Source organism: Agelaius phoeniceus, chromosome 3 (assembly GCF_051311805.1).
Source record: "Agelaius phoeniceus isolate bAgePho1 chromosome 3, bAgePho1.hap1, whole genome shotgun sequence".
Classification (NCBI taxonomy): domain Eukaryota; kingdom Metazoa; phylum Chordata; class Aves; order Passeriformes; family Icteridae; genus Agelaius; species Agelaius phoeniceus.
This window is the reverse complement of record NC_135267.1, coordinates 30,526,604-30,544,906: the sequence shown is the minus strand read 5'-3', so window position 1 is coordinate 30,544,906 and position 18,303 is coordinate 30,526,604. Positions and strand designations below refer to the sequence as shown.

General features: G+C 37.8%; 1 protein-coding gene across 8 annotated transcripts in view; it reads left to right on the top strand.

The window, feature by feature from the left end:
• Positions 1-11,284, top strand: part of ARHGEF10 (Rho guanine nucleotide exchange factor 10) — a 110,496-nt gene extending 99,212 nt beyond the window's left edge. For all 8 annotated transcript variants that reach the window (XM_077174979.1, XM_077174980.1, XM_077174976.1 and 5 more), the window contains 2 exons: positions 5,281-5,403; positions 7,351-11,284. In XM_077174979.1, the coding sequence (XP_077031094.1) occupies positions 5,281-5,403; positions 7,351-7,865 (638 nt within the window). In that variant the 3' untranslated portion in view covers positions 7,866-11,284. The remainder of the gene's footprint in view (positions 1-5,280; positions 5,404-7,350) is intronic.
• Positions 11,285-18,303: the final 7,019 nt, after the last annotated feature.

The following is an 18,303-nucleotide window of genomic DNA, read 5'->3' as shown; positions in this document are numbered from 1 at the left end:
GATAATTTGATTGAATTCATCACAATTGTGCTAATAAATCAAGATCAGTTGTAAAAGGATTAACTTTTAGTATGTTCTGCTGTTCATAGCAAGGGAAAAAAGGGAAGTAAGACCCCCCCATACATATTTTCTGCATATAAATATGTTCAAAAATTTAGCTTTGTGTTCATTGCCATGGCAATAAAACTGCTGATATAACATACCATTATTTTTGTCAAGAGTTTTAGCTAATTATAGCCCCTTGGTGTCATTCCTACCCATTTTAGTTCCTTTTTTTTTTTCTCAGTGTCTTCACAGAAAGCACACCAGTGAATGGAAATGGAAGGCTATTTTGGGAATAGGACATTATTATAGCAAATGTTCAAAGGGAGACTCCTTTCTAAAAATGAACTGAATTTCAATTATTTAGCAGCAGCTCTCAGGCCTGTTTATATGATCTCAAAAATGCTGCAACAACAAAACCTAAAAGACAGAGTTGTAGGAGGTTTACATAATAAAGCAGCAGTTTCAGAATTAAAAGGAGCTAAAAAATCAAATTCTGTATAGTATATATTAAGATAAAAAAGGATAAAAACCCAACAAAGTGAAACTGAATTACAACATGATGAAATAGCTGTATATTTACAATATATGTATTTGCCTTCATGAGAGATTTTTATGAGATCTAGTTTTAAAGTAAACAGCTCTGTTAGAATTTCTGAAATTCAATAGAAGTTCCTTAATATGCAGAAATAACAGATAAGTAAAAATTTAAGTGGTGTTGAAATGAGAGAAAAAATTTGTGTAAAAATATTGCTAAAGTCTTAAGAAGAGAGATATAAAAGGGCAAGATCTCTGTATAACTTGAAGAAGCTGGGCTTCTTTTCCCTGGATTTTAGAAGTAACAAGATGTATTACTGGCCCAATAGGCTACCTAGAGATGTCTTCTCTTAAAAATAATGTAAATAAAAGGAACGTTGCTTCATTAAGTTAATGAAATTTTTTTGTTGTTATACTGTGCAAGTAAAAGAAAAAATTACTGTCACTGTTAGGAATGATTACTGTGAGTTACAGTACTTAAAAGATAACTACAGTAACTAAGCAGTGTAGGAGGGTCTCATAACCTTAAAAATGAGTTCTCATAGCAGTAAATTTCCCCAATTTTGTTCTTAGGAGAAGACATTTTTAAATATCACAGCTCTCTGTCTTGTAAAGGACAGAATCACAGGGGAGTGAAATGGCACAGAATGCAATTGTCCTTATGATTTGGTGAAGTTTAGTAATGCAAAAAAACAGACTGTGTCTGGCAGATTCTTTTACCTGCTGGAGGTAATTTTAAATGTGTGGCAGTCCACTTCTGAGTTTTGGAGATTGGAGGGCTCTCACTTTCTGGAGCTGTGGAAAGTTTGTGTGTAGGAATGCAGGACTGGAAATGAAACCAGGATCACAGAGGTGACTGTGGGATAGACATTTGGTCTAGACTGGTCTGCACTACCTTTACTTCATATATCATCAAAAATATTTCTTAATAATGTATAATAAGATTGTGTTCTGTAACAAAAGATCAAATTTTGTGAGAAAGGAAGAGAATGGTTGAGAGGAAGAGCATAGTCATTGTTATAGATCCAGCTAGCTGTTTATTTCACCATCTAGTTACTGTGGATTCACAGTACAGCTGGATTGCTTTTAAGGAGCCCAAGTACAGCTCTGTTATCTTAACAGAGAGCATGCTGAGCAGCAGAGAAATCTATTAACATTTGAAGACAAATACTCACACTTCACTTGTGCAAGATATGTCATTTGTAGAGCAAGTTTATGCTTAAAGTTTGTGATCTGTAGCTGAAGGATCAACAAAGTCAGTTTTTCACCAGCCTTTGTCAGAGCTCACATCAAAAAAATCATACTGTACATGAACAGACCACTTGTTTTTTCATAGTCACAGTAAGTATTTTATTAAAGAATATCCTTAAAGAAGCTTTTGCCCTCAGCTCTACAAGAATTTTTCCTTTTAAAGAGACCACTGTAATTACTGTGACCTTGATATTTCATTGCTTGTATGGATGATCACAGGTTACCTGTTTAACAAAGAGATGATTTCTGCTTAACTTGCCATATTCTGTTTATATCCATATATGCTCTAATGGCATAAGTGTTTCCTGGAAACAGATGGATGGCAAAAGCAAAGGAAAAAATCATTTCCTCTCTATAAAAAAACAACTATAATATGAGGCTTTACAGCTTGCTTTTTTCCCACCCCGCCAGGTGCCAGAGCATGAAATGCAGTTGCCTAATGATTACTGTTGGGAAATGATAAAAAGATGAGAAAACTTCAGGTCAGCCCAGCAGATCTGTACAGTGGGCTGGTTTTTTACATTGTAGGAGCAGCATGGCCATGTAAGAGGATATGGAGCAATGTCTTCGCACCTAATTGGAGTTGAATTCAGATCTGTGAGGATTTATCCAGCTCTGGTGGTTGTTGTAATGGAGACCTGAGAAGGGTGAACACAGAGCAGACCATACACTTAATTATTGGCTTCAGTTCTTGGAAAGTCAAGATCTTGGTCAGATTAATTTACAGGTTTTAACAGTTTTTTCCTCATTGGGACAGTGTGATCTAAAGTTGCTATGTAAAGATGAGTATTTTATTGGTTTTGTAATATGTTTATCATTTTCCCTTCTTAACTTGTTAATTTGTCTGCTTATTGCATAATATATTCTGGGGAATTGTATTGACTATTTCCCTCTGAATTTGAAATATATCAAAACAAAAAGTCAGAAAATAACAAAGATAAATATGATTTCAAACCTTGGCTAGCAGATAAATTAATATTTTAAGTTAGCATATTTTAAACTTATATACGTATATATATTTAAAGTATCTTCTCAGATGCAGATGTTTCCTTTTCCAAGATTTCACAGCAAGCAATTTTTATTTTGACCTCACTGTAGCTGTTTCATGCTTTAGGTTGTGGTCAGTGTTAAAGATTCTAAGTTGCTGGCTGATAATTTGTTGGTTTTACCTATGGAAACAGTAACACATATTTGCCAGGGGAAAATTACTGTCTAAAAGTTGCTTCAGGTTTGGAGTATGAAATCATGAATATAATGTTATCTTTTAAATGCTTAAAAAGCATCAAAGTTCTAAAAATAGGAGCATCTTGTTTCTGCAGGGGATTGAGAGGCAACAGTGCACTTGGAGCTTTTGATAATATTAAAAGTTAAAAAATTGTACTCAAGTATTTGTGTAGTTTGTAGAACAAACTCTAAGTTAAGCTAAGCTTGTTCCTTAGCTTGCACTTGCTGTGGTACAGTTGGTAGGAGAAGACTCACATGTCATAAATAAATTGAACAAGCCTGAGCTCTAAATCACAGAATTCAAATACTGATTTTTGAAAACTCCAGAACACAGAGGTGTTTAGGCATTATTTTGGAACTTATTTTGTGCTGAAGAAGTGCCTTTGTGTGCTTTGCTTTAGAAACTAAATTAATCCCATCAATATCTCAAAAAAGCCAAAACGAAAAAAAACCCTAACACCAAACCCAACTAAACAACAAACCCATTGAAAAGGCAAAAAAGATTCAAAAGATTTGTAATTTGTGTACAACATAGACTATCCTTGCTTATTTAGCTGAGGAGTGATGATGCATCCTACCAGCATAAGCACATATAGTTCATGGAACTCAGCGTAAAGGTCTGCACAAGTACGTGAAGCCTTTTAGACTTGTCCTTGTTACACCTGACTGGGATGACCTAATCATTGTGCCTTTAGGGTGGTTTAGGATGTGCTTTTAGGTAGACAGACCTTGGATTCCAGATCAGACCTTATGTGAGTTTCTTAAAACACACCATTACTGGGTTAATATTTGGTTTTGTAAAGTTCTGTGAGGAAAGACTTGGACTGTGGTGTGCCTCCAGTCTTCCAGTCAAGTGCTTTGGGTGGCTGTCAAGCTGCTCTTTCCCTGCTTTCCCAGTGAGTCTGTAATTCATATATTCCTGGATGTAAATTAGCTCAGCTTCAAGGGACAAGACAGAAAATGCATTCATTTGTGAAACACCATAATTAAGATCCTTCTCCAAAGTGTTGAACATGAGGGTTCACTCAAGTTAAGTCATACATGGAATTCAAATTCTAGACCTACTGATGAAGTGATTCACAGTTTGAGAGCTATGATGAAGATGGAATGACTGCTCTCTTACATTTAGAGTTAATAATAAATCCAAGAATGTGTATGTTTTGGACCTGAAACTCCTTGAGCTTCGAGCAGAATTTAAATGCTCCGCCCCATGATCTTGGGCAAAAGTTTGGGTAGACCACAGTTTCCATTTCTGAAGCTTGTCATGGACATTTTGAAAATGCATTTAAATGGAATCAAACATATTTTTAGTCAGCATTGCAAGCAAAAATTACTTTGTTTTCACTAGAAAAATAGCAATCCTGTAAATAGTGTTGTAGAAAACCATAGAATCATGGAGTAATTTTGATTGGAATTTACTCTGGAGGCAGTCTTGTTCATCCTTCATGAAGAAGGCCTGATTAGACCTGGTTGTTCAAGGTCTTGTCTAGACAAATTTTTAATACTTCTGAATAGGATGGAGATCCCACTACCTCTCTCAGCAACCCATTGCAGTTTTTCACCACCTTTATGGTGATGCAGCTTTTCCCTGCATAGAATAAAATTTTCCCATGCTCTAAATTTGAGCATCTTGTGTCTTACCATATCACTGTGCACATGTGGACAGAGTCTGTCTTCTGTGCATCCTTCCATCAGGTAGGTGCAGACAGCACTTCCTTTAATATCTCCAGTCCCCTGTTCATCTTGGTTGGACTTCTTCCAATATGTCAATGCCATTCTTGTATGTGGGGACCCAAACTTAGACAGGCGGATGCAGCACTTCTAATAGAGTTTCACAGATTAAAAATTAGGAGAAAAAAATAATCATGAGCAGCCTTGAGTCATGAGTATAGAGTGTTACTGACTATTGTGAAGTGAAATGCTTTTCTGTTTTATTATTGGGAATATACAAACCTAGCCTGTTCATACAAGCATGTTTGTAGAGACAGTCTGTGTCTACCTCTGGATGCTGTGGTTCAGAGATTTAGGGCAGAATGTTTCAGATGTTCAATAATATTTAAATTGTCATGTATGTAAAGTGTAATTCCATAATCCAACAAAACATTTGCCTTGCAATGAGTGCTTTTCTGAATTGAGATGGTTCAGCTGATTGTGTTTGCCTGAAGTTGCTTTGATCTAGGCAAAGGTCACCACGTTCAGTAACGGAGCGCTTGCTAAACCCCGCAGGGCAGCAGCGTGTCTCTGTGACCAGCCTCCTGGTGTGCCATGGCTTACTGCTGGTTGGAACAAACCTGGGCATCATAGTAGCCTTACCAGTGCCACGCCTGCAAGGGATTCCCAAAGTAACTGGTGAGTGAAATTGCTCAAACAGATCGAGTACTGAAGATGTCACTTCTCTTCTGCCAGTATCTTAAGTGAACCTGCCAAATTATATGTATTGTTTGAATAAAAGTTAGAGCTGTGGGATGAAATTATATTTGTTTTTCTTTCTGAGCTTTACAGTACTATCCAGATACTTGTCTAGTTTTGTCTCAGTTGTTTGAGAGGGGACAACTGTTTTTCTTTAAGAAATGGGCATTAATCCTGTCTGAGTAAAGCCACATACATGGGGATGAGAAGAGAATGCTGACAGTCTTATTTCCAGATTTAGGGAAAATAGATGCATTAGGTTTAGAGACACATATATTTTAAAATGAGCATGTTGCCTAACTGTTTTTTGAATAAATTGGTTGTGTTCCCTTTTCCCCCAAACTGGAAACTTGGAATATATGAGAGTATATATTTCATTTTTTTAACAATGATCAAGGTTTTTGCATTCTGGAGAGGTGGGTTTATGAGTTACTTTCATATTACCCCATTTGAAATACAGGCACATGAATGCTGCTGTATCACTATACAAATGTTTAGGCTACTATTAGAAGCAAGGTTTTAAAAGTGTATGTAATAGGGGCTTTTCCCCAATGTTTTGGTTTCAGAATTCTGCTCAAGCTTCTGTGTTGCAGAAGGAAGCTGGCAGATTTTATGAGGCAAGCTGTTTGCAGCTTCCTCCAGAGGGAAAAAAAAAGCTTATGTAACTTCACAAAATGAGAATTAAATCCTCTGTGTTCAGCAAAATATGCAGCAATAATCTGGTGTGACACAGGATAAATGCTTTGTAAAAATCTGGAACCTATCTTAAGTGAAAATAAATACAATTACAAGAATATGCATAGTTGCAGAATCGAAAAAGTCTCTCTTCCATTTTCTGTTTTTATTATTTTGGTTTATGTCATATATTCTTGCATTTATCTGGGATCATGATTTGTCAGATTTTACATACCTAGAAACATTACATTTAGAGATCTGTTTTTATAGTCTTTGATAACTGTGTTTTGAATTTTAAAACTGTGGCTTTTCCCCATTATGTTTCCAATAGTGATAATTCATCTTTATATGAATGTACTTCCTGTAAAAGTAGAATCTTTAAAATGTGAAATGTTTCCTTAAAACGTGAAATGCATTTGGGAGTTAGGGATGGATGTAGTGATTTTAAGATTTGTGGGCTTTTCCCCTTGCTAGCCTAGCTCTTTTTAATGGTGTAGCTTACTTGATAGAATTTTTTTTTCTCCCTTTTTTTGCTGTAAAAGGCACATCTATTGATGCTGTTACAGCTTCTCAATTTGGCCATGTGCAATTTTTTTTATACATTCTAAATATTTGCACTGTGTAAATCTTCCTTGTACCACCAATATCCCACTGATTAAATACTTAAAAAAAAAAAGAAAAAGAAAAAATGATTGTTCAGTCAGTTCCTTATGAATCTATAGTGGTAACTAGACAACCAGAAGGATGAGTTTTAGTTCCTGTTCTACAGTGTGGATGGGTCTGTTGCAATGAAACAGATGTTCTCATACTGTTCTGAAGAGGTACAGAGGTAGAACAGGATTAATTTGGGGTACACAAAATATGTGGGGATTACTGGAGAAAACACAGTGTTACATTTGTGTTGATTCCAGCTGAAAAGTCAGCAGTATTTCTGTGCTCATGCCATAGTGAGAACAGAGCACAAAAGTACATCATCTAAAGTTCATATGCCATATTTCAGCTGATTTATTAGTCCTAAGACACTTGTGGTAGAACATTATTTTTGTACTTTTTTTTTCTGTAAATAGTGTGCACACAAGGCAAAAGACTGGATGCATATAATAGGGCTTTAAGAGTTACGCTCTTCTGAGCAAATTTCATGAACTAATTATGGTAGAACACTGTGGTCTGAGAAATAATGTTCTTTAATTGTGTCTTTTCTTTTGGCTCCAGGAAGAGGAATGGTGTCATACCATGCACACAATAGCCCAGTCAAGTTTCTTGTAACAGCTACATCTATAAACAAAAAGAACAGAAACAAACTGAGAAGCAGCCTCCCTCCTGGCTCAGAACCTAAGGACGATGACCAAAAGAACATTCTGCACAGCGAACGGCCGGGCTCTTCCCTCAGTAACACCCAGGACACTGCAGTTTGGCTGGGGGATTCAGCAGGGTCCATTGCACAAAGAAGTGACTTGTCATCATCCTCTGGGTCCCTTACTTTGTCTCATGGATCAAGTTCCCTAGAACACAGACCAGAGGACAGTAACATTTATGAGCTTCTGAAGGATCAAAATATCTCATTTAAAAGTAAAAGACAGAAATCTAAGAAAATGAAAGCAAGTTCAGTATTAGTAATTTCTGGTGGCCAAGGACACAGAAGATTGAACAAGAAGACCAAGCAGCAGCGACAAGATGAACTAGTGTCTTCAGTGATGGTCTGGCAAATCCCACTATTAAATATCTAACTGAACTAAATCCAAGATTGTTTTTGCTATTAAAAAAAATGTGATATCCTTTGGTGGCTAATGCCAGCTTAGGACCCAAGCAGATAGGCTTTATACACCTGGGAGCATTTTCAGTAGGCTTGGATCACAGGATTAAGGGTGCAAGACAGTCTTCACATACTTAGAACATTCTGCAGTGGTAGGGTATTGGAAAATGTTTAGCTATTGGTGCTGTCTTTGATACTCAGAAAAAAAAGGAATGTTAGGGACGTTAAAATGGTTTTAGAATCTCTTACCTTATTTATACTCACATTTATAAATATCTTAATTATGTTCTATAGCACTTAGGGAAGGCAAGGAAGACATACCATGTCTCATGCTGGTTTCTGCTTGCATAAATCAGTTGCTCCTACTTTTTCCAAAGTGACATACTGCATGGAAGAGTAGATTTTAACAAATTAACAATTATTTTAAAATAATAAGTAGTCTAATGTGAGCTAGTATTAATTTGGCAAAAATTATAATAGTTTAAACTTCATTCCACATACCAGAGTTTCGTTGGAACAAAACTGGCTAAATTAATTAATCAGTATTTTTTTACTTCAACATAGAACATAGACTTTTTTAAAATACTAATTTCTAATGCTCAGTGTTATTAGAAATATTGCAGTACAAAAAGCACATTATTTTCTTGGTAGGTGTGATGTGTATGCAACTTGGTTTTGTTATACAGAAAGTTGCAAGGATGCAATGGCTTTGGGCAAATAGAAAATACAGATACAGGACAGCTGTGCATTGTAGTGCTGCTAACATCCTCCCTCTGCAACTCAATATCATAGCTAAACATGGATTGTAACATTTTTAAGGAGGCATGCACATCCAGTAAATTAATAATGAAGTTATTGATTAATTAATTAATTGGGAAGATATATATATACTAATATAGGAATATCTATAGGAAGTACTATCTATAGGTAATCACTATAAGTCCTACATTACCTGAGTTGTGATGTGTCCCCAGGCAAGCATCTATCACATACTGTCACAGTGCAACAGCAGAGATATGGTCATACCTGAGGGACAAGCCCTTTTTTAATCCCAGTTTCAGCAAAGCACAGCCCTGTAAATGGAATTGGGAAAGTGGGGTGCACAGCTTCATTCCCTCAGATGGGCAAGTTGTCACTTTGGTACTGTTAAAAGGATGAATTCTAAGTAGGAACCTGATCAATGTTTTATTTGTGAATTGATATATTTCCAAAAGAAACTTTGAACTTGGGATTCGTACTGAAATTGCCTGTTGCACTAATCTCTGCACATGTGAAATACAAGACAAAGGCTTCAGCTCATAAAGACATTGCCAGAAATGGTGACAAGACACATCCTTCAGTCAAAATCTGTTTAATGCAGGTAACTTGTTAAATAGAGTTGCTGGGAACATTCTTTTCCCTCATCAGTAGACTGAAATACAGAGAAATGAGAATGATTAAATTTCAGTTTTGTGAAGAACTCTAATACTGCCCATCATTTCAGTAAAATGCCATCTGAAGTAGAACATTTGTTCAGATGTATGCATTGACTAGAATCAAATAAAACTTCTGGCTACTTTGGTACCATTATTATCCCAGTAACAGGGTAATTTGCCCTGAAATTGTTTTTGCTACTTCTAATTCAAAGCCTTGATTCCACTATGTTTTATTAATATGTAATATTAATATGTTTTGTTTCAATCTGCCTGTTTTAAATCACTCTCTACCATAAGGGCAGTGTTTCCCAGCATGTGCCATTTCAAGGCAAACAGTACTAGAGACTGAGGTATTTTTGTTGGATATAGTAGTAGGGTTGGGGTTTTTAAAATAATGCTGAAATTTATTTTCTTAATTTTGCAACAGATCTGTGTACGTGTACAATTTTCAGTCTTTTCTGCTTTAAAAAGCAAACCTCTATCAAGGTGACCCCAAAATTGTTGTGTAGGCTGAGCAAGTTTGACAGGGCACTGGACTAACATCAGGTCTTCCCTGATGCCTGACACCAGTGAGGGGGATAGAGGGAATGCTGGTGAAGGCAGTCTTTGCCTGCAAAGTGGCACCAAAATAGTCATTTCACAATCAGGTATGCATCCTGATTTCAGAGCCTTTGCCCACATCCTCCACTGAGCCATAGCAGCATGGATTGCAATGAGTCACAAAGGATACTTGTTATAGATGGGGCTGTAGGCTTAGGACCTTCATTCCTGTTTTGTGCTTTTCTTCCATGTCTTTTGCTATGTGTCTTGCAAGTTCATTTGGGTATTGGCAGTGTTGGCATAGGCTTAGTGTTGGCTTGAGTCCTGGTAGGGAAAAAAAAATAAAGGAAAAAAGCAGAGTGCCTCTAAGCCAGGCAGCTGGCAACATTTTCCCAAACTTTTCTTCTTCTCCTCCCTGACCTACTGCTTAGGCTCCCCTGGCTTGAGAGACCAAGGCCAGTTTCATTTTCTATACTCTTCCATAGCTATGGCCCTGGGAGCTGCTCTTTGCCCACTGTGTGGAAGTACTACATTGTACAGTTTAATGTCTGTATGCTGAAAAGCAAGTTAAGAGATTCTTCTGTGTATAAAGCATATATAATCTACTACCCCTTGACTACACTGCAGCAAAAGGACCACAGGTTTTATTTTGCACGCTCCTTGGGCATGGTATTCCACGTCCCTGCCTTCAGGACTGGAGAATCACATCTACTCCCTGATGGATCTTGATCACCAGGAGCAGTAAGTAGAGTCCACCACACACTCAACTGGAAATCCATGCATTACAGGATCCTCTAGAGTATCTTGAGAGTTGTAAAGAGACAAGACATTTATCCTGTCAGTTGAAATGTAATTTTCTTCAGTTCTATCGATAGAACAAATTGATAGAACAAAGTACAAATCTGCTCTTCTGAAAGTACGTTGGAGTTTTGCCAGTGACTTCTGTAAGAAAAGAATGGGTCCCTCATTCAATTCCCCTATTTTGAAAATACCTATCTATTTATCTTTCTAAGCTGTAAAGCAAAAGAGAAGGTGTATGTGTGTCTATAAAAATACATATTGTCATAAACTAGATTTTAGTAACTAACTGAGCACAGGGGGCAATGTTCCTTTTTGACATGCAACTTTCTGGTATTACCTTACTATAAAAACAGGCAGGAACCAAAGTTTCTCTTACAGCTGACAAATAGTCCTTATAGCTGTTGTAGACTGTGCTAATCAGAGGTTGGATTTTGCTTTCTGATACTGCTTTTCTAGGTTAACAGAAGTTATGAAAATAGTAGGAAAAAAGGGGAGCAAATGTAACCACTACAATATATTCTATATATGTTTTCTAACACATAGTAGTCTTTTGTAACATGAGCCATAAAACTTGTGTATTTATGTGCACAGTATAAATTGAGAAAAATGTTGAATAAAAAAATATGATAAAAATTAACTTCAGAAGAACATCTTGGGTTGTCATTTTAACTAGAAGGCTAGAATTTGGGTCATGGGTTAATGAATAATATATATATATTAATGGACTTATGCAAGAGAAAATAGCATATGTGGTTAGGACGACAAAGATAAATTTTTAAATTTTTTTTAGTTTTCTATTTCTACAATTTAAACGCCAGCAAATGCAGTTTCTGAAAATTATGCAGTCATTTATTATAAGGTTTTGTTACTGTATCAATGGACCCAAATAGTTTCTAAGCAGTAGAATTTCTACTATGCTGTGTGGAGTAAGCATCAGCACTTGGGCAGCATACATGCTGCATAAAAATGAGAAGCATTCATTTTGAAAATGAGTATTGCAGAGCCAAGGCTTTAAGAGAGGAAATTAATTTTCAGTTGCTAACAGGCAATTCTTTCTAATTAATCTGCCCTAAAGGATACATACGTAATCCCATGGTTGTGTTTAAATACGGAGACTTGTATTTATCAGGCTCAGCAATGGCCTTTTCGAGCGTACCTGTGCTAGAATAAACGAACAAGAGGATTTACTGAGAATTCCTTGGTTGCTAGGAAAGCCTGCCTTTTTGCTCCTGGCTGTATACCACATCTCTTTAATACATGGTTCTGAAAAACATCAAATCATATCAGCACGGGATACCTGTGCACGCCTGGAGACAGATTCTGTCCCAATGGGAATTTACAGTTCATTATTTATGGTGACAATCTGAGGACTAAAATTGCTTACTGCTTCTTTGAGAGAGGCCTGAATATTGGGAAGGGTTTCCTGAACTGTGGTTCAGTGCTTAAACTTCACTGCTCCTCTCTCTTCCATCCTATTTAATTTTCTAACTGCATATAGACAAATTGGTTTTTGTAAAATGCATTTGCAGGTGAATATCAGTCATTTGAAAGGTGCAGCTGTAATTGAGGGTTCTGCATGAGCTAGTCTGTATTGCAATGAGTATGCCATGGAGCTGATAACAGTATTTTTAGATTGCTTTACATAGCTTCATAGTAATAATACTTCATATAATAATAGTCCTGTTAAGAAGGCAGATTAGTATCTGTAGCTAGGAAGAAAATAAGTTGGAAAGCATTTGCCTGACTTGAAGCTATATGATGAGTCTGTAAAAGCACACAGATTAAAGCCATTGCTGCTCTCTAAGCCCATGGTTAGTCCTTTAAACAATCTCCTCCTTGCAGGTGTCCTGTATATGTGGTGGTGGAAAATGTCTGTGTGAGTAAACTGGCCAGGACCAGGGCGGCAGCTGGAGTGCTGAGCTGTGATCACAGGTAGTAGTTGGCTGGCTGGGGTTGAGCTTGGCCTTGGCTGCTCCCATCAGACAGCGCTGGCAAAGCCACTTACCTGCTACATTTTAGGAACTGATTAACTATGTTGATGTAAATTGTGTGGTGCCATTTGCAGAATAGGTGTTCTGCCTCTAGTGTTTTGATACTGATGCACCCATGCATGTATGCATACAACCTTCTTTCTGTGGGATGGTTGCCTCTAAGTCTGGAACTTGAGAGCTGTCAGGAGATAGAAATATCTACTAGCATAGACTTGACATGTACCATACAGGTACCAAGCTGGTATGAAGAGTGCCACTGTTAATCTGGGATTGTTTGTCAGCTGCTTGCACCATGCCACAGCTCAAAATTCTGGTCTACTTCCTATACCTTTTAAGATTTAGGGGCTTTATAGATGTATGTAGAAACTGCATCCTGTTTCCTCACAAATGCAGAGCATGCACACTGCCAGATCTAGCTGCTATTCAATTTGAGAATTCTAGCTTGAGATTTTTCAGAATTAGTTGCTGCTGCCTTGCAATTGTGCTTATTTGATTAATAGCATTTTCTTTAAAGACGTGCCCAGTTACCAAATTGCCAGAAATGCTTTTTTCCTCCTAAAACAAGAGTCAACAAAGCAACCCTGAAACAGCTTCAGATGAAAGGATCAGAAAATTTCCTAGCAAATGAAGATTTACTGTGTAACTCCATTTGAAATGCAACAATGGCGATATATGACCAAAAGCGCTTCAAGTGCTTTGGCCAAGCTCCATAAACCACACTATAAAGCAGTTAGTCTTTCACAGCATGACCTTCAAAGGTGTTCAAAGGGATTTTTTTCCTCCAGCAAAATAGACCTTGACAGCAGAACTGCAAGTTCTGCTGTTGTACATATTGTTATACTCCAGTGATAATCACAGTTATCATTAGTGTGCGTCCAAACCTACAAGATGAGCCAGAACACCTAGGATTAAAATAACACACCTTGGGGGAGATGAAATCATTGTAAGAATTTACTGGAAATACAATTTCAGGAGTATTTTGACATCAAAAGGTTCAGCTGAACCTCCAGCAGAGTTTTCTCAAAGCACTGAAGTACCTGATTTCCACTGAAATATATGTATGTTAAATGCCCAAATGCAGAGAACAAGAATGGCTTTAAATTCAAAAAACTTAGCCACAGAGCTACAGAAGTTTCATTTTTCCTTTCTCTTATTCAACACTGGAGAGAAACTCTTTGGTTTTCAATTTGAGCATCAGGATTACCTGTAATGTGAATACAAAAACTACATTTGCTCACACCTTCCAAATCAAATTGTTTAAATTGTTTCCTGTGGGCTTTTCTGGTTTGCTCTATCTGTGTGCATTTCAAGTTGCAGAACATGCCTGTTAGACTACACTTACTAAATGTTTTTCAGTGTTCCCTTTCTAAAGAGATTTATTTTTCCTGTAGAGTTGGGTAGCACAGACTGCATGCTTTAATAAGGAGGATTACCCCCAAGATTTTTCAGAGCAACCACTCTTCTGCAATGTTGCTCAGAGCAGCCTGTGATGCTTTTAATCCTGCTCAGAAGCACTGACACCATCAGTTAACTTAAGCTGCATCTGCATTGCTGAGCTGCAGGGCACTGCAGAGGTTACAGACACACCGTGAGGCTGTATCGGGTGGGATCCCTGTGCCCGTCCTGCCCTTGCCTCTCGGGGGAGCAAAGCTGGTTATAGCCTATGCCAATACAGGACAACATTCCATGTGGCATTTGGGGACAAATGGACACATAAGGAGGTATTTTGCTCACAGGTAGAGGTGTTTTGCTCTACACGTGTAGATGAGACAGGTGATGTGAACGATCTGTGGCTGATTATGGCTGAGAAGAAATGACTGGATAAATTCAGCAATGTAAAGAGCAAGGGTAGGCTTTAATATTTTTTTTTCCAAATTCTTTTGGGTTTTATTTTTAGCAAATTAGGGGAGGATGTGCACATTTTCTCAATTGTTCATCTAAGTAAATGTTCTGTATTCCCCATCTTTTAACCTTATCAGATGTTTTCAACCTCATTAAAAGCTGCCCCACCTATTCAGAACACTCTTTTGGGTGGCAGAAGTCTGTATTAATAAGATCTTTTTTTTAATGCTGGTTGCTTTTTCTTAAATTAAAAACAATATTCATTTGTCTCTGGAGCACAGAAGTATGCAAACCAACACTGAAGAAATCTTTATGATTTATTTTTCCTTACAACTCTAAGGCTCTGTCTGCTACAAGCTGATAACCCTCATGGTGCAAACAGCACTTTTGTCCCAATTCTAATATCTGGGTCTATTACCAGGGATGTGAGAAAAATAATACAGGCAGATCAGCTTGGCCCTGCATCAGATATATACAACATGTGTATACATATGTGTAACATGTGTAACATGTATACAGCATGTATAGGTTTTGTATTCCAAATATAAAAAATGTATTTTAGGCATCTTTGCTCAGCAGAAATACAATAACTATTTGGTCTGTTCCAGCAATAGCATCAAACCAATCCTTGAGTCTGTTGTATTACAACACCAAGAAGCATTTCACACAGGAGTGTTCAGCTGTTAAACACAGGATGAGAAAAAGAAGTCAGGTTTTCTTTTCTCTTTGTTTGGTTTTGGTTTTACATGTTGGCTTAAAGCCTGGGCACTGTAGGGAACACAGACATTAGCTACCACCACTAAGTATCTGACACTCCAGTAATCTATTCACAGAATGAATTCCAGCAAATTTCTACTATTATCTGTTCCAGAATTTTGAAGCTGCAACATTTGTTTTTTCAATACATCCTTGTGCCAATCCAAACCACAAAAAAAAAAAAAAAAAAAAACAAAACAAAAAAAACCCCCAAAAACAACCAACCAACCAAACCAAAAAAAAAACCAACAAAAACCCAACAAAACAACCAACCAGAAAATAGCCTACCAACAGCTTTGCATGTGCAAAGGCACTGGTGGCAAGTCTGTGCAGACATACCAGTCCTGTCTAGTGTGCTGGACTTGTGCCCACAATGTGATGGACTCAGAGCAAAAGCTGCAAAGCCCACCTAATTAGCTGGGTAAGTAGTTGAGCTGGACCCATATGCAGTCCCATGCTGCCATGGGTGCAGGATTCTACTTTGCTTTCTTATAGAAGCTAGCCTGCATATGCTGTGAGCTACACTCTGAGCCTGTTATCTAGGAAGGCTTAATGTTTCTTGATTCATAGGATGTGGAGTGAATATTTCATCTGGATAAAATAATTATTTAGTTAAATTATTCCTAATCTCTTTAAATGAGAAGTTCTGCCAAGAATCAACCACCTGAGACTGGGATGATTAATTTTTGATGTGACCTACTGGCTAATTTTGGCTGAGGAGCTGTGCATTTGCTCCAGCTACCATGATAGCCCAATCCTGGAAGAAAGCCTATGAGCTGGGAAGAGCAGCAATGCAGCCATATTACCTTGCCCTGGAAGAGCATGGCCCTGAAAAGCTCTGAGTGGATGTGTTCTGGATCAGGATGCTGTTTGGTGACCCTGTCATGAGAAAGGCATTCAGCACTATTGCCTATTTCTACACTGGAGACATTGCAGCATTATGAAGGAACGCTTTGTTTTGCCTGATATGGATTAAAGAGGTGTGTGAGACAAAAAAACCTTCCCACTACTATTTCTTCATTTGATTTTTTTTTCTTTTTAACCAGAGAAACACTTGATAAAATTCTTTTGTTCCAAACTGTATTTCTTTTTAATTGCTGAGCACCACTGCTGGTATGTGAGAGACACAGAGCACGGGCTGCATGTCCAGAAGGAAGTCTCTGCTGTATGAGACTGGGCAGGGGCCACCTGAGGTTTCTGGGGCACAGCACAGCAAATGCTTCCCTTCCTGCCTCTGCTCAGCACTCTGCTGTTGTTGCCCCAGGCTAACTGCCCCTTGCAGAACACAGGATCTCAGCAAGTCCTGATGGCCAGTAGCAGCATTAAAATAATCTATATCAGTCCCCTTGAATATTTGTTGCATCAGCTGGGCTACAGAAATGCATTTCAGGCACCAACCTACATATCATGTGAACTGTGTGATACCTGATTTCTTTAGGACAAGGTCTTTTCTACACTGGGACAATGATTCATCTCATGTAATTCAGGCATTTAAAAACTGTCTACAGCTGTACCAGTCTGACTTTACAGCTAATGGAGAAAAATAAGAAATACCAAAGGATAATTAACCTCATCCTAAGATAAGATGTCAAAGATAGGTGAGAAAAATTGCCCTTCAGACATAGTTATTCCTGTACATCAATTATAAATGAGCCTCGGGAACTCAGGTTAAGTGGGGAAATCGAGCAACTAAAACTGAGATGATTTCCACAATGCATGCCCCAGTTTTTTCATCACCTCCATTTCAGTGAGAAACTGTGAGGCCAATTGGTAACCAGCCTAATTCTCCAGGCAAGTGTACTGTGGATCATAGATCCACAGAGCCAGCAGTATTTTGCAAAATTTATGCTAAGAGGTCAGTGACTACTTTAGAATTGTTTTCACTAATGGGTTTAATGACAAAGGAGCATGGAGAACTGTAAAGAAACTTGGTGGGAAGAAAGGAGACTGAGTTACAAAGTTAGGGAATTGCCACTCAAAGCTGAATTTTCATAAAGGTCATTTTACCTGATCTGCTTCTGGCAATGTTCAGTGAGAGCAGAGGATGAAGTCTGCAACAGTGCTACCTGACTCGTCAGGCTAGGGTCTCCATGGAATTGGATTTTGTATAGGTCTTCTGCAGGCTCTATGCACAAGGGCAAGTATGGCTCATAAAAACACAATATGCTACTTCCTACCCACCACAGGTTTTCAAATTGTCTCCACAAACTAAAACTCAGACACCTCTGTGTACACTCATACTGGAATGTGATGTGGCAATTAAACCTGAAGAGAAGTTAAGAAAATGCAGTAGTGGTTAAAATGGTTATGTATTCAGAAAGCATGAGTCAGAATGATATTATCTCAGATATTATACTGCTGCCACAGTCACATAACTCTCATCAGTATGAATAGAAGTCAGGCACCTTAAAAAGAGACAATACTCCACAGAGAAATAGAACAACAGATCTTAAAAGTGAAATTAATTTTCCATAGCTGTATCAGTTGTCTAATTTTAGTGTCATCTTGAATTATATAGTATTTAAAGTAGCATGAAACAGCAAGAATATTAATTCCTGATGTCAGAGAGAGGAGTTATTTCTGGCAGGTTTTAATGGGATCTGCTGTATCACATGGAAATGTCTTCCAGCTAGCCAGGAATAAAACCATGTACAAAACTTACATTCTAACCTTGCAATAGAACCAAATCAGGGTGACAAATTTACAGTTATGCTTAAAGTCACATGTTGTGGTTACTGTCTCTTCTAAGACCCTAGCAACACTTTATGATTGTTGCTTATCTATTTTATAGCTCCCAGAAGAGCGCTGCCTCTCTCAGCCGAGATGAGACACGACCTCTGCTTGAGCACCAGCCTGCTGGTTAAGAGCTGCTCTGAAGTCAGAGCACAATGTGAGTGAAGCCAAGGGTTTCAAGTGGTTACAGTTATCCAGCACTGCATGCAAGTACTTTGGTTTATTAAGTGCTAAGTCAACACATAAGAGTTTTTAGCACAACCAATGTCAAAAGGGAGAAGCAATGAGACAAAATGAAGGAGAAGACACCCAACCACGCTTAGCCATCACAGTC